The 17941-nt window shown below is 38.6% G+C and overlaps 1 protein-coding gene across 4 annotated transcripts in view; it reads left to right on the forward strand.

The window, feature by feature from the left end:
• The window catches only part of LOC130347579 (zinc finger protein OZF-like), a 56776-nt gene extending 47003 nt beyond the window's left edge, over positions 1 to 9773 (forward strand). For 2 of the 4 annotated variants that reach the window (XM_056554663.1, XM_056554662.1), the window contains one exon: positions 8418 to 9743. In XM_056554663.1, coding sequence (XP_056410638.1) covers positions 8418 to 9622 — 1205 coding nt within the window. In that variant the 3' untranslated portion in view covers positions 9623 to 9743. Of the gene's footprint in view, positions 1 to 8417 lie in introns of all 4 variants that reach the window. The other 2 variants (XM_056554664.1, XM_056554665.1) reach the window with 2 other exon arrangements.
• The last annotated feature ends 8168 nt before the right edge of the window (positions 9774 to 17941 follow it).

The raw sequence follows: 17941 nt of genomic DNA on the forward strand, positions 1-17941 counted from the left end.
ATACCATTATTTCTAGGTGATACCATTATTTCTAGGTGATACCATTATTTCTAGGTGATACCATTATTTCTAGGTGATACCATTATTTCTAGGTGATATCGTTATTTCTAGGTGATACCATTATTTCTAGATGATACCATTATTTCTAGGTGATATTGTTATTTTTAGGTGATACCATTATTTCTAGGTGATACCGTTATTTCTAGGTGATACCATTATTTCTAGGTGATACCATTATTTCTAGGTGATATTATTATTTCTAGGTGATACCATTATTTCTAGGTGATACCATTATTTCTAGGTGATATTATTATTTCTAGGTGATACCATTATTTCTAGGTGATACCATTATTTCTAGGGGATATTATTATTTCTAGGTGATACCATTATTTCTAGGTGATACCATTATTTCTAGGTGATACCATTATTTCTAGGTGATACCATTATTTCTAGGTGATACCATTATTTCTAGGTGATATTATTATTTCTAGGGGATATGGTTATTTCTAGGGGATACCATTATTTCTAGGTGATACCATTATTTCTAGGGGATATGGTTATTTCTAGGTGATACCATTATTTCTAGGTGATACCATTATTTCTAGGTGATATTATTATTTCTAGGTGATACCGTTATTTCTAGGTGATATTATTATTTCTAGGTGATACCATTATTTCTAGGTGATACCATTATTTCTAGGTGATACCATTATTTCTAGGTGATATTATTATTTCTAGGTGATACCATTATTTCTAGGTGATACCATTATTTCTAGGTGATATTATTATTTCTAGGTGATATTATTTCTAGGTGATACCATTATTTCTAGGTGATACCATTATTTCTAGGTGATACCATTATTTCTAGGTGATACCATTATTTCTAGATGATACCATTATTTCTAGGTGATACCATTATTTCTAGATGATACCATTATTTCTAGATGATACCATTATTTCTAGATGATACCATTATTTCTAAGGGATACGGTTATTTCTAGGTGATACCATTATTTCTAGGTGATACCATTATTTCTAAGGGATACGGTTATTTCTAGGTGATACCATTATTTCTAGGTGATACCATTATTTCTAGGTGATACCGTTATTTCTAGGTGATACCATTATTTCTAGGTGATACCATTATTTCTAGGTGATACCATTATTTCTAGGTGATACCATTATTTCTAGGTGATACCATTATTTCTAGGTGATATTATTATTTCTAGGTGATACCATTATTTCTAGGTGATACCATTATTTCTAGGTGATATTATTATTTCTAGGTGATATTATTATTTCTAGGTGATACCATTATTTCTAGGTGATACCATTATTTCTAGGTGATATTATTATTTCTAGGTGATACCATTATTTCTAGGTGATACCATTATTTCTAGGTGATACCATTATTTCTAGGTGATACCATTATTTCTAGGTGATATTATTATTTCTAGGTGATACCATTATTTCTAGGTGATATTATTATTTCTAGGTGATACCATTATTTCTAGGTGATATTATTATTTCTAGGTGATACCATTATTTCTAGGTGATATTATTATTTCTAGGTGATATTATTATTTCTAGGTGATACCATTATTTCTAGGTGATACCATTATTTCTAGGTGATACCATTATTTCTAGGTGATACCATTATTTCTAGGTGATATTATTATTTCTAGGTGATACCATTATTTCTAGGTGATACCATTATTTCTAGGTGATACCATTATTTCTAGGTGATATTATTATTTCTAGGTGATATTGTTATTTCTAGGTGATACCGTTATTTCTAGGTGATACCATTATTTCTAGGTGATACCATTATTTCTAGGTGATACCGTTATTTCTAGGTGATACCATTATTTCTAGGTGATACCATTATTTCTAGGTGATATTATTATTTCTAGGTGATACCATTATTTCTAGGTGATATTATTATTTCTAGGTGATACCATTATTTCTAGGGGATATTATTATTTCTAGGTGATACCATTATTTCTAGGTGATACCATTATTTCTAGGTGATACCATTATTTATAGGTGATACCATTATTTCTAGGGGATATTATTATTTCTAGGTGATATTATTATTTCTAGATGATACCATTATTTCTAGGTGATACCATTATTTCTAGGTGATATTATTATTTCTAGGTGATATTATTATTTCTAGGTGATACCATTATTTCTAGGTGATATTATTATTTCTAGGTGATACCATTTTTTCTAGGTGATACCATTATTTCTAGGTGATACCATTATTTCTAGGTGATACCATTATTTCTAGGTGATACCGTGATTTCTAGGTGATATTGTTATTTCTAGGTGATACCATTATTTCTAGGTGATACCATTATTTCTAGGTGATACCATTATTTTTAGGTGATATTATTATTTCTAGGTGATACCATTATTTCTAGGTGATACCATTATTTCTAGGTGATATTGTTATTTCTAGGTGATACCATTATTTCTAGGTGATACCATTATTTCTAGGTGATACCATTATTTCTAGGTGATACCATTATTTCTAGGTGATACCATTATTTCTAGGTGATACCATTATTTCTAGGTGATACCGTTATTTCTAGGCGATATTATTATTTCTAGGCGATACCATTATTTCTAGGTGATACCATTATTTCTAGGTGATACCATTATTTCTAGGTGATACCATTATTTCTAGGTGATACCATTATTTCTAGGTGATACCATTATTTCTAGGTGATACCGTTATTTCTAGGTGATACCGTTATTTCTAGGTGATACCATTATTTCTAGGTGATACCATTATTTCTAGGTGATACCATTATTTCTAGGTGATACCGTTATTTCTAGGTGATACCGTTATTTCTAGGTGATACCATTATTTCTAGGTGATACCATTATTTCTAGGTGATACCATTATTTCTAGGTGATACCATTATTTCTAGGTGATACCATTATTTCTAGGTGATACCGTTATTTCTAGATGATACCATTATTTCTAGATGATACCATTATTTCTAGGTGATACCATTATTTCTAGGTGATACCATTATTTCTAGGTGATACCATTATTTCTAGGTGATACCATTATTTCTAGGTGATACCATTATTTCTAGGTGATACCATTATTTCTAGGTGATATTATTATTTCTAGGTGATACCATTATTTCTAGGTGATACCATTATTTCTAGGTGATACCATTATTTCTAGGTGATACCATTATTTCTAGGTGATATTATTATTTCTAGGGGATATGGTTATTTCTAGGTGATACCGTTATTTCTAGGTGATACCATTATTTCTAGGTGATACCGTTATTTCTAGATGATACCATTATTTCTAGGTGATACCGTTATTTCTAGATGATACCATTATTTCTAGGTGATACCATTATTTCTAGGTGATACCGTTATTTCTAGGTGATACCATTATTTCTAGGTGATACCGTTATTTCTAGATGATACCATTATTTCTAGGTGATACCGTTATTTCTAGATGATACCATTATTTCTAGGTGATACCATTATTTCTAGGTGATATTATTATTTCTAGGTGATATTATTTCTAGGTGATACCATTATTTCTAGGTGATACCATTATTTCTAGGTGATATTATTATTTCTAGGTGATACCATTATTTCTAGGGGATATTATTATTTCTAGGTGATACCATTATTTCTAGGTGATACCATTATTTCTAGGTGATACCATTATTTCTAGGTGATACCATTATTTCTAGGTGATACCATTATTTCTAGGTGATACCATTATTTCTAGGTGATACCGTTATTTCTAGATGATACCATTATTTCTAGATGATACCATTATTTCTAGGTGATACCATTATTTCTAGGTGATACCATTATTTCTAGGTGATACCATTATTTCTAGGTGATACCATTATTTCTAGGTGATACCATTATTTCTAGGTGATATTATTATTTCTAGGTGATACCATTATTTCTAGGTGATATTATTATTTCTAGGTGATACCATTATTTCTAGGTGATACCATTATTTCTAGGTGATACCATTATTTCTAGGTGATACCATTATTTCTAGGTGATATTATTATTTCTAGGGGATATGGTTATTTCTAGGTGATACCGTTATTTCTAGGTGATACCGTTATTTCTAGATGATACCATTATTTCTAGGTGATACCATTATTTCTAGGTGATACCGTTATTTCTAGGTGATACCATTATTTCTAGGTGATACCGTTATTTCTAGATGATACCATTATTTCTAGGTGATACCGTTATTTCTAGATGATACCATTATTTCTAGGTGATACCATTATTTCTAGGTGATATTATTATTTCTAGGTGATACCATTATTTCTAGGTGATACCATTATTTCTAGGTGATACCGTTATTTCTAGATGATACCATTATTTCTAGGTGATACCGTTATTTCTAGATGATACCATTATTTCTAGGTGATACCATTATTTCTAGGTGATATTATTATTTCTAGGTGATACCATTATTTCTAGGTGATATTATTATTTCTAGGGGATATGGTTATTTCTAGGTGATATTATTATTTCTAGGTGATACCGTTATTTCTAGATGATACCATTATTTCTAGGTGATACCATTATTTCTAGGTGATACCGTTATTTCTAGGTGATACCATTATTTCTAGGTGATACCGTTATTTCTAGATGATACCATTATTTCTAGGTGATACCGTTATTTCTAGATGATACCATTATTTCTAGGTGATACCATTATTTCTAGGTGATATTATTATTTCTAGGTGATACCATTATTTCTAGGTGATACCATTATTTCTAGGTGATACCGTTATTTCTAGATGATACCATTATTTCTAGGTGATACCGTTATTTCTAGATGATACCATTATTTCTAGGTGATACCATTATTTCTAGGTGATATTATTATTTCTAGGTGATACCATTATTTCTAGGTGATATTATTATTTCTAGGTGATACCGTTATTTCTAGGTGATATTATTATTTCTAGGTGATACCATTATTTCTAGGTGATATTATTATTTCTAGGTGATACCATTATTTCTAGGTGATATTATTATTTCTAGGTGATATTGTTATTTCTAGGTGATACCATTATTTCTAGGTGATACCATTATTTCTAGGTGATATTATTATTTCTAGGTGATACCATTATTTCTAGGTGATACCATTATTTCTAGGTGATACCATTATTTCTAGGTGATACCATTATTTCTAGGTGATACCATTATTTCTAGGTGATACCATTATTTCTAGGTGATATTATTTCTAGGTGATACCATTATTTCTAGGTGATATTATTTCTAGGTGATACCATTATTTCTAGGTGATACCGTTATTTCTAGGGGATATTGTTATTTCTAGGTGATACCATTATTTCTAGGTGATACCATTATTTCTAGGTGATATTATTTCTAGGTGATACCATTATTTCTAGGTGATACCGTTATTTCTAGGGGATATTGTTATTTCTAGGTGATACCATTATTTCTAGGTGATATTATTATTTCTAGGTGATACCATTATTTCTAGGTGATACCATTATTTCTAGGTGATACCGTTATTTCTAGGTGATACCATTATTTCTAGGTGATACCATTATTTCTAGGTGATACCATTATTTCTAGGTGATACCATTATTTCTAGGTGATATTATTATTTCTAGATGATACCATTATTTCTAGGTGACACCATTATTTCTAGGTGATACCATTATTTCTAGGTGATATTATTATTTCTAAGGGATACGGTTATTTCTAGGTGATACCATTATTTCTAGGTGATATTATTATTTCTAGGTGATACCATTATTTCTAAGGGATACGGTTATTTCTAGGTGATACCATTATTTCTAGGTGATACCATTATTTCTAGGTGATACCATTATTTCTAGGTGATACCATTATTTCTAGGTGATACCATTATTTCTAGGTGATACCATTATTTCTAGGTGATACCATTATTTCTAGGTGATATCGTTATTTCTAGGTGATACCATTATTTCTAGATGATACCATTATTTCTAGGTGATATTGTTATTTTTAGGTGATACCATTATTTCTAGGTGATACCGTTATTTCTAGGTGATACCATTATTTCTAGGTGATACCATTATTTCTAGGTGATATTATTATTTCTAGGTGATACCATTATTTCTAGGTGATACCATTATTTCTAGGTGATATTATTATTTCTAGGTGATACCATTATTTCTAGGTGATACCATTATTTCTAGGGGATATTATTATTTCTAGGTGATACCATTATTTCTAGGTGATACCATTATTTCTAGGTGATACCATTATTTCTAGGTGATACCATTATTTCTAGGTGATACCATTATTTCTAGGTGATATTATTATTTCTAGGGGATATGGTTATTTCTAGGGGATACCATTATTTCTAGGTGATACCATTATTTCTAGGGGATATGGTTATTTCTAGGTGATACCATTATTTCTAGGTGATACCATTATTTCTAGGTGATATTATTATTTCTAGGTGATACCGTTATTTCTAGGTGATATTATTATTTCTAGGTGATACCATTATTTCTAGGTGATACCATTATTTCTAGGTGATACCATTATTTCTAGGTGATATTATTATTTCTAGGTGATACCATTATTTCTAGGTGATACCATTATTTCTAGGTGATATTATTATTTCTAGGTGATATTATTTCTAGGTGATACCATTATTTCTAGGTGATACCATTATTTCTAGGTGATACCATTATTTCTAGGTGATACCATTATTTCTAGATGATACCATTATTTCTAGGTGATACCATTATTTCTAAGGGATACGGTTATTTCTAGGTGATACCATTATTTCTAGGTGATACCATTATTTCTAAGGGATACGGTTATTTCTAGGTGATACCATTATTTCTAGGTGATACCATTATTTCTAGGTGATACCATTATTTCTAGGTGATACCATTATTTCTAGGTGATATTATTTCTAGGTGATACCATTATTTCTAGGTGATACCATTATTTCTAGGTGATACCATTATTTCTAGGTGATACCATTATTTCTAGGTGATACCATTATTTCTAGGTGATATTATTATTTCTAGGTGATACCGTTATTTCTAGGTGATACCATTATTTCTAGGTGATACCATTATTTCTAGGTGATACCATTATTTCTAGGGGATATCATTATTTCTAGGTGATATTATTATTTCTAGGTGATATTATTATTTCTAGGTGATACCATTATTTCTAGGTGATACCATTATTTCTAGGTGATACCATTATTTCTAGGTGATACCATTATTTCTAGGTGATACCATTATTTCTAGGTGATATTATTATTTCTAGGTGATACCATTATTTCTAGGTGATATTATTATTTCTAGGTGATACCATTATTTCTAGGTGATACCATTATTTCTAGGTGATACCATTATTTCTAGGTGATACCATTATTTCTAGGTGATACCATTATTTCTAGGTGATACCATTATTTCTAGGTGATACCATTATTTCTAGGTGATATTATTATTTCTAGGTGATACCATTATTTCTAGGTGATACCATTATTTCTAGGTGATACCATTATTTCTAGGTGATACCATTATTTCTAGGTGATACCATTATTTCTAGGTGATACCATTATTTCTAGGTGATACCATTATTTCTAGGTGATACCATTATTTCTAGGTGATACCATTATTTCTAGGGGATATCATTATTTCTAGGTGATAATTTTATTTCTAGGTGATATTATTATTTCTAGGTGATACCATTATTTCTAGGTGATACCATTATTTCTAGGTGATACCATTATTTCTAGGTGATACCATTATTTCTAGATGATACCATTACTTCTAGGTGATCCCATTATTTCTAGGTGATACCATTATTTCTAGGTGATACCATTATTTCTAGGTGATACCATTATTTCTAGGTGATACCGTTATTTCTAGGTGATATTGTTATTTCTAGGTGATACCATTATTTCTAGGTGATATTATTTCTAGGTGATACCGTTATTTCTAGGGGATACCATTATTTCTAGGTGATACCATTATTTCTAGATGATACCATTATTTCTAGATGATACCATTACTTCTAGGTGATCCCATTATTTCTAGGTGATACCATTATTTCTAGGTGATACCATTATTTCTAGGTGATACCATTATTTCTAGGTGATACCATTATTTCTAGGTGATACCATTATTTCTAGGTGATACCATTATTTCTAGATGATACCATTACTTCTAGGTGATCCCATTATTTCTAGGTGATACCATTATTTCTAGGGGATATGGTTATTTCTAGGTGATACCATTATTTCTAGGTGATACCATTATTTCTTGGTGTATTTTCAATCTAATAGAAATGTCGCAAATTATCTGTTTTGTGGTTAAAAAAATAATAAATTCCGTTTCCCATCCTGACAGAAAATCACAATAACCTGGCATTATCCCTAAATTCTACAGAAGATGTCATGGAGCGCTCCACAGAAGACCTCCTCAGCCTGACTGTCCCCTCAGGACTATACAGGACAGATTTACTATATTATCCTCCTGATCCTGAGGAACCTCCTGACCCATCACATATTGTTACCCCAAAGGCCGATCGTAAAGGGAGTAAAAGGTTTCAATGTGATGAATGTGGAAAACAGTTTACAAAAAGATCAGATCTTTTGACACACAGAAGCCTTCACACAGGGGAGAGGCCGTATTCATGTTTTCATTGTGGGAAATGTTTTGCCCAGAAAACAATTCTCGTTCAACATCAGCAAATTCACACACAAAAGGGACCATATCCATGTTCAGGATGTGGTAAAAGTTTTTCATGGAAATCACATCTTATAAAACATGAGAGAAGTCACACAGGGGAGAAGCCGTTTCCATGTTCAGAATGTGGGAAATGTTTCATTAGTAAAGACAAACTCAGGGTTCATCAGCGATTTCACACGGGAGAAAGGCCGTATTCATGTTCAGAATGTGGAGAACGTTTTATAGAAAAATCTATTCTTGTTAGACATGAGAAGAATCACACAGGGGAGAGGCAGTTTTCATGTTCAGAATGCGGGAAATGCTTTACGTGGAAATCGCATCTTGACAAACACGAGAGAAGTCACACGGGAGAGAAGCCATTTCCGTGTTCAGAATGTGGGAAATGTTTTATTTCTAAAGACAAACTCAAGGGTCATCAAAGAATTCACACAGGAGAGAGACCATTTACCTGTTCAGAATGTGGGAAATGTTTTACAGAAAAATCTAATCTTGTTACGCACGAGAGAAGTCACAGAGGAGAGAAGCCGTTTTTATGTTCAGAATGTGGGAAATGTTTTACAGACAGATCAAGTCTTGTTAGACATGAACGAGTCCACACTGGGGAGAAGCCGTATTCATGTTCAGAATGTGGGAAATGTTTCACAGAAAAAACAAATCTTATTACACATGAGAGAAGTCACACAGGGGAGAAACCGTTTTCATGTTCCCTGTGTGGGAAATGTTTTACAGAAAAATCGAGTCTTGTTAGACATGAAAGAGTTCATACAGGGGAGAAGCCATATTCATGTTCACAATGTGGGAAATGTTTTATAACTAAAGCCAGACTCAAGGATCATCAAAGAAGTCACGTTCATGGTCAGTAGTGGGGGGGGGGATGTTTTACAGACTAATTGGGTCAGTATTTTATATTTGTATTGCTTCGCCAAAACAAGGTGTAAAACACAAAGTGCTGAATAAATGTATAATGGAAAAGTCTGGGTCTGTCCTTGTGATTCATTTCAGTGTGAAAAAGGCCAAATCTAGTTTGATAGTTTTTTTTTACATATCAGACATCCAATAGACTGTCACATGGGAGAAGCTATTTACATGGCTGAATGTGGGAAATGCTTTATAAATACAGTAATATATATCATATATAATGTAAAGGACTATTGAGAGTGAGATTCCAAGTACAATAATCCAACACTTACACCAAGTGAAATTGTAACTTATGAGTGGGAGAGCGATTGTGTCCTCTCTATTCCAAGATGGCCGCTTACATCAATCACCTGCTGGCTGTTCTTGATGCCGCTCTATCAGCAGGACAGGCATAAATGCCTGATAACCCGGCTCGTATGGACATTTTATCCCGGTTACACGGCTCGTACGGACATTTTATCCCGGTTACACGGCTCGTATGGACATTTTATCCTGGTTACACGGCTCGTACGGACATTTTATCCTGGTTACACGGCTCGTACGGACATTTTATCCTGGTTACACGGCTCGTATGGACATTTTATCCCGGTTACACGGCTCGTACGGACATTTTATCCCGGTTACACGGCTCGTACGGACATTTTATCCTGGTTACACGGCTCGTACGGACATTTTATCCTGGTTACACGGCTCATACGGACATTTTATCCTGGTTACACGGCTCGTATGGACATTTTATCCCGGTTACACGGCTCGTACGGACATTTTATCCTGGTTACACGGCTCGTATGGACATTTTATCCAGGTTACACGGCTCGTACGGACATTTTATCCCGGTTACACGGCTCGTACGGACATTTTATCCTGGTTACGCGGCTCGTACGGACATTTTATCCTGGTTACACGGCTCGTACGGACATTTTATCCTGGTTACACGGCTCGTACGGACATTTTATCCCGGTTACACGGCTCGTATGGACATTTTATCCTGGTTACACGGCTCGTACGGACATTTTATCCTGGTTACGCGGCTCGTACGGACATTTTATCCTGGTTACACGGCTCGTACGGACATTTTATCCTGGTTACACGGCTCGTACGGACATTTTATCCTGGTTACACGGCTCGTATGGACATTTTATCCTGGTTACGCGGCTCGTACGGACATTTTATCCTGGTTACACGGCTCGTACGGACATTTTATCCTGGTTACACGGCTCGTATGGACATTTTATCCAGGTTACACGGCTCGTATGGACATTTTATCCCGGTTACACGGCTCGTACGGACATTTTATCCCGGTTACACGGCTCGTATGGACATTTTATCCAGGTTACACGGCTCGTACGGACATTTTATCCCGGTTACACGGCTCGTATGGACATTTTATCCTGGTTACACGGCTCATACGGACATTTTATCCTGGTTACACGGCTCGTACGGACATTTTATCCCGGTTACACGGCTCGTATGGACATTTTATCCTGGTTACACGGCTCGTACGGACATTTTATCCTGGTTACCCGGCTCGTACGGACATTTTATCCCGGTTACACGGCTCGTACGGACATTTTATCCTGGTTACACGGCTCGTACGGACATTTTATCCTGGTTACACGGCTCGTACGGACATTTTATCCCGGTTACACGGCTCGTACGGACATTTTATCCCGGTTACACGGCTCGTACGGACATTTTATGCTGGTTACACGGCTCGTACGGACATTTTATCCTGGTTACGCGGCTCGTACGGACATTTTATCCTGGTTACATGGCTCGTACGGACATTTATCCCGGTTACACGGCTCATACGGACATTTTATCCTGGTTACACGGCTCGTACGGACATTTTATCCTGGTTATACGTCTCGTACGGACATTTATCCCGGTTACACGGCTCGTACGGACATTTTATCCTGGTTACACGGCTCGTACGGACATTTTATCCTGGTTACACGGCTCGTACGGACATTTTATCCTGGTTACACGGCTCGTACGGACATTTTATCCCGGTTACGCGGCTCGTACGGACATTTTATCCTGGTTACACGGCTCGTACGGACATTTTATCCCGGTTACACGGCTCGTACGGACATTTATCCCGGTTACACGGCTCGTACGGACATTTTACCCTGGTTACACGGCTCGTACGGACATTTTATCCTGGTTACGCGGCTCGTACGGACATTTTATCCCGGTTACGCGGCTCGTACGGACATTTTATCCTGGTTACGCGGCTCGTACGGACATTTTATCCTGGTAACGCGGCTCGTACGGACATTTTATCCTGGTTACACATTTCGTACGGACATTTTATCCTGGTTACACGGCTCGTACTGACATTTTATCCTGGTTACACGGCTCGTACGGACATTTTATCCTGGTTACACAGCTCGTACGGACATTTATCCTGGTTACACAGCTCGTACGGACATTTTATCCTCGTACGGACATTTTATCCTGGTTATACGGCTCGTACGGACATTTATCCCGATTACACGGCTCGTACAGACATTTTATCCTGGTAACGCGGCTCGTACGGACATTTTATCCTGGTTACACATTTCGTACGGACATTTTATCCTGGTTACACGGCTCGTACTGACATTTTATCCTGGTTACACGGCTCGTACGGACATTTTATCCTGGTTACACAGCTCGTACGGACATTTATCCTGGTTACACAGCTCGTACGGACATTTTATCCTCGTACGGACATTTTATCCTGGTTATACGGCTCGTACGGACATTTATCCCGATTACACGGCTCGTACAGACATTTTATCCTGGTTACACGGCTCGTACGGACATTTTATCCTGGTTACACAGCTCGTACGGACATTTTATCCTCGTACGGACATTTTATCCTGGTTATACGGCTCGTACGGACATTTATCCCGATTACACGGCTCGTACGGACATTTTATCCTGGTTACACGGCTCGTACGGACATTTTATCCTGGTTACACAGCTCGTACGGACATTTTATCCTGGTTACGCGGCTCATACGGACATTTTATCCTGGTTACGCGGCTCGTACGGACATTTTATCCTGGTTACGCGGCTCGTACGGACATTTTATCCCGGTTACACGGCTCGTACGAACATTTTATCCCGGTTACACGGCTCCTACGGACATTTTATCCTGGTTACACGGCTCGTACGGACATTTTATCCTGGTTACGCGGCTCGTACGGACATTTTATCCTGGTTACACGGCTCGTACTGACATTTTATTTCGGTTACACGGCTCATACGGACATTTTATCCCGGTTACACAGCTCGTACGGACATTTTATCCTGGTTACACAGCTCGTACGGACATTTTATCCTCGTACGGACATTTTATCCTGGTTACACGGCTCGTACGGACATTTTATCCTGGTTACACGGCTCGTACGGACATTTTATCCTGGTTACACGGCTCGTACGGACATTTTATCCTGGTTACACGGCTCGTACTGACATTTTATCCCGGTTACGCGGCTCGTACGGACATTTTATCCCGGTTACGCGGCTCGTACGGACATTTTATCCTGGTTACACGGCTCGTACGGACGTTTTATCCTGGTTACACGGCTCGTACTGACATTTTATCCCGGTTACACGGCTCGTACGGACATTTTATCCTGGTTACACGGCTCGTACGGACATTTTATCATGATAACACGGCTCGTACGGACATTTTATCCCGGTTACGCGGCTCGTACGGACATTTTATCCTGGTTACACGGCTCGTACGGACATTTTATCCTGGTTACACGGCTCGTACTGACATTTTATCCCGGTTACACGGCTCGTACGGACATTTTATCCTGGTTACGCGGCTCGTACGGACATTTTATCCTTGTACGGACATTTTATCCTGGTTACACGGCTCGTACAGACATTTTATCCTGGTTACACGGCTCGTACGGACATTTTATCCTGGTTACACGGCTCGTACGGACATTTTATCCTGGTTATACGGCTCGTACGGACATTTTATCCTGGTTACACGGCTCGTACGGACATTTATCCTGGTTACACGGCTCGTACGGACATTTTATCCTGGTTACACGGCTCGTACGGACATTTTATGCTGGTTACACGGCTCGTACGGACATTTTATCCCGGTTACACGGCTCGTACGGACATTTTATCCTGATAACACGGCTCGTACGGACATTTTATCCTGGTTACGCGGCTCGTACGGACATTTTATCCTGGTTACACGGCTCGTACGGACATTTTATCCTGGTTACACGGCTCGTACAGACATTTTATCCTGGTTACACGACTCGTACGGACATTTTATCCTGGTTATACGTCTCGTACGGACATTTATCCCGGTTACACGGCTCGTACGGACATTTTATACTGGTTACACGGCTCGTACTGACATTTTATCCCGGTTACACGGCTCGTACGGACATTTTATCCCGGTTACACGGCTCGTACGGACATTTTATCCCGGTTACACGGCTCGTACGGACATTTTATCCTGGTTACACGGCTCGTACGGACATTTTATCCTGGTTATACGGCTCGTACGGACATTTTATCCTGGTTACACGGCTCGTACGGACATTTATCGTGGTTACACGGCTCGTACGGACATTTTATCCTGGTTACACGGCTCGTACGGACATTTATCCTGGTTACACGGCTCGTACGGACATTTATCCTGGTTACACGGCTCGTACGGACATTTTATCCCGGTTACACGGCTCGTACGGACATTTTATGCTGGTTACACGGCTCGTACGGACATTTTATCCTGGTTACACGGCTCGTATGGACATTTTATGCCGGTTACACGGCTCGTACGGACATTTTATCCCGGTTACACGGCTCGTACGGACATTTTATCCTGATAACACGGCTCGTACGGACATTTTATCCTGGTTACGCGGCTCGTACGGACATTTTATCCTGGTTACACGGCTCGTACGGACATTTTATCCTGGTTACACGGCTCGTACTGACATTTTATCCCGGTTACGCGGCTCGTACGGACATTTTATCCTGGTTACACGGCTTGTACGGACATTTTATCCCGGTTACACGGCTCGTACGGACATTTTATCCTGGTTACGCGGCTCGTACGGACATTTTATCCTTGTACGGACATTTTATCCTGGTTACACGGCTCGTACGGACATTTTATCCTGGTTACACGGCTCGTACGGACATTTTATCCTGGTTACACGGCTCGTACGGACATTTTATCCTGGTTACGCGGCTCGTACGGACATTTTATCCTGGTTACACGGCTCGTACGGACATTTATCGTGGTTACACGGCTCGTACGGACATTTTATCCTGGTTACACGGCTCGTACGGACATTTATCCTGGTTACACGGCTCGTACGGACATTTATCCTGGTTAAACGGCTCGTACGGACATTTTATCCCGGTTACACGGCTCGTACGGACATTTTATGCTGGTTACACGGCTCGTACGGACATTTTATCCTGGTTACGCGGCTCGTACGGACATTTTATCCTGGTTACACGGCTCGTGCGGACATTTTATCCTGGTTACACGGCTCGTACTGACATTTTATCCCGGTTACGCGGCTCGTACGGACATTTTATCCTGGTTACACGGCTCGTACGGACATTTTATCCTGGTTACGCGGCTCGTACGGACATTTTATCCTGGTTACACGGCTCGTACGGACATTTTATCCTGGTTACACGGCTCGTACTGACATTTTATCCCGGTTACGCGGCTCGTACGGACATTTTATCCTGGTTACAGGGCTCGTACGGACATTTTATCCAGGTTAAACGGCTCGTACGGACATTTTATCCTGGTTACACGGCTCGTACGAACATTTTATCCAGGTTACACGGCTCGTACGGACATTTTATCCTTGTACGGACATTTTATCCTGGTTACACGGCTCGTACAGACATTTTATCCTGGTTACACGGCTCATACGGACATTTTATCCTGGTTACACGGCTCGTACGGACATTTTATCCAGGTTACACGGCTTGTACGGACATTTTATCCTGGTTACACGGCTCGTACAGACATTTTATCCCGGTTGCACAGCTCGTACGGACATTTATCCCGGTTACGCGGCTCGTACGGACATTTATCCTGGTTACACGTTTCGTACGGACATTTTATCCTGGTTATGCGGCTCGTACGGACTTTTTATCCTGGCTACGCGGCCCGTACAGACATTTTATCCTGGTTACGCGGCTTGTACGGACATTTTATCCTGGTTACACGGCTCGTACGGACATTTTATCCCGGTTACGCGGCTCGTACGGACATTTTATCCCGGTTACACGGCTCTTACGGACATTTTATCCCGGTTACACGGCTCGTGCGGACATTTTATCCCGGTTACGCGGCTCGTACGGACATTTATCCTGGTTATGCGGCTCGTACGGACATTTTATCCTGGTTACACATTTCGTACGGACATTTATCCTGGTTACGCGGCTTGTACGGACATTTTATCCTGGTTACGCGGCCCGTACGGACATTTTATCCTGGTTACGCGGCTCGTACCGACATTTTATCCTGGTTACGCGGCCCGTACGGACATTTTATCCTGGTTACGCGGCTCGTACCGACATTTTATCCTGGTTACACGGCTCGTACGGACATTTTATCCTGGTTACACGGCTCATACGGACATTTTATCCTGGTTACACGGCTCGTACAGACATTTTATCCTGGTTACACGGCTCGTACGGACATTTTATCCTGGTTACACCGCTCGTACAGACATTTTATCCTGGTTACACGGCTCGTACGGACATTTTATCCTGGTTACACCGCTCAGGCTAAGTTTCCACTTGTTTTTTTCCTGGCAGTTTTGGGGAAACTGCCACTGCAGTTTTTGAGCCAAAGTCAGAAGTGGATCCATAAGGGAGGATAAGTGTAAGTGCTTCCATTATATTCCCAACTCCTTTTGAATACACTTCTGACTTTGGCAGTGGCAGTTTCCCAAAAACTGACAGAAAAAAAACCAAGTGGAAACTTAGCCTTATACTGACATTTCATCCTGGTTACACCACTGTAAAATATTATGAGATGTATTTGTTGTAAGGTATTTTTTTTTATACAATAGGTAATTGTGCAAGGGTATAGAAAACAAGATGGCTGAACTGACCTTTTGAAACAAGTTCTATATACAGGTTGAGCTAGCTAAATCACATAGATAGAATCGCTAAGAAGTATTTTATGACCATAACTGTATACCATAACTATATGCTTACATGAGCAAACCTAAATAGAAGAAAAGAAATGGAGCACATACCACATTGAGATGCCTTCATTATCTGTACCGGGGTGAGCGGTACAAGGGTAAGGAGGGTGGAACCAAGGGTGCTGGGGGGAACCACGGGCAACGGTCCGTATCACGCGGAATAACGCTTCATCAGGCCCTACGTCACTGGACTAGAGGAGGGGTTTTTAACATCGTAACAGGATGAAGCAAAGGGTGGTGATGTGGACATGGATCGGGAATGGGAGAGGGATATACAAAAGGTAGGAAAATACAAAAAACACGTAATTACAAAACAAATCATCATGTCAGTGAATCATGTGGATGCATCAAAGTTTGTTCTTTATATAAAAACTGACATTTCATTGTATTCGTTGAGGCCCAAAGGGCCCGTAGCAAATGTACAGAGGATCCAACCTCGTGGGCTGTCATGAGAGAAGGATCTGCGCAGCAGACTAGCTACAGTAAATTCGATTCGTCACGAACTTCTCCGCTCGGCAGTTGATGGCTTTTCCTGCGTAAATTAGTTCAGCTTTCAGGTGCTCTGGTGGGCTGGAAAAGGTGGATACAGTCCTAGGAAAGAGTCTCCTAGGGCTGTATCCACCTTTTCCAGCCCACCGGAGCACCGCAAAGCTGAACTAATTTATGCAGGAAAAGTCATCAACTGCCGAGCGGAGAAGTTCGTGATGAATCGAATTTACTGTAAGTTCGCTCATCTCTAATGTGGATGCATCAAAGTTTGTTCTATTTATAAAAACTGACATTTCATTGTATTCGTTGAGGCCCAAAGGGCCCGTAGCAAATGTACAGAGGATCCATCTGGATTCCTGTAAGAACAATCTTTGACGCATTTCTCCGCCTGCGGGGGACGGTTCTATTCTTTCGATGACCATACATTTAAATTCTTTAGTGTTACTATTATGATCTTCACATATGTGTTGGATGAAACGTGTGCAACCTCTTTTTGTTGTAATAAAGCGTATATGTTCTTTTATTCGCTGGCATAGAGGTCTTTTTGTTTTGCCTGTG

This window comes from Hyla sarda, unplaced genomic scaffold, assembly GCF_029499605.1.
Source record: "Hyla sarda isolate aHylSar1 unplaced genomic scaffold, aHylSar1.hap1 scaffold_843, whole genome shotgun sequence".
In the NCBI taxonomy this organism is placed as follows: Eukaryota; Metazoa; Chordata; class Amphibia; order Anura; family Hylidae; genus Hyla; species Hyla sarda.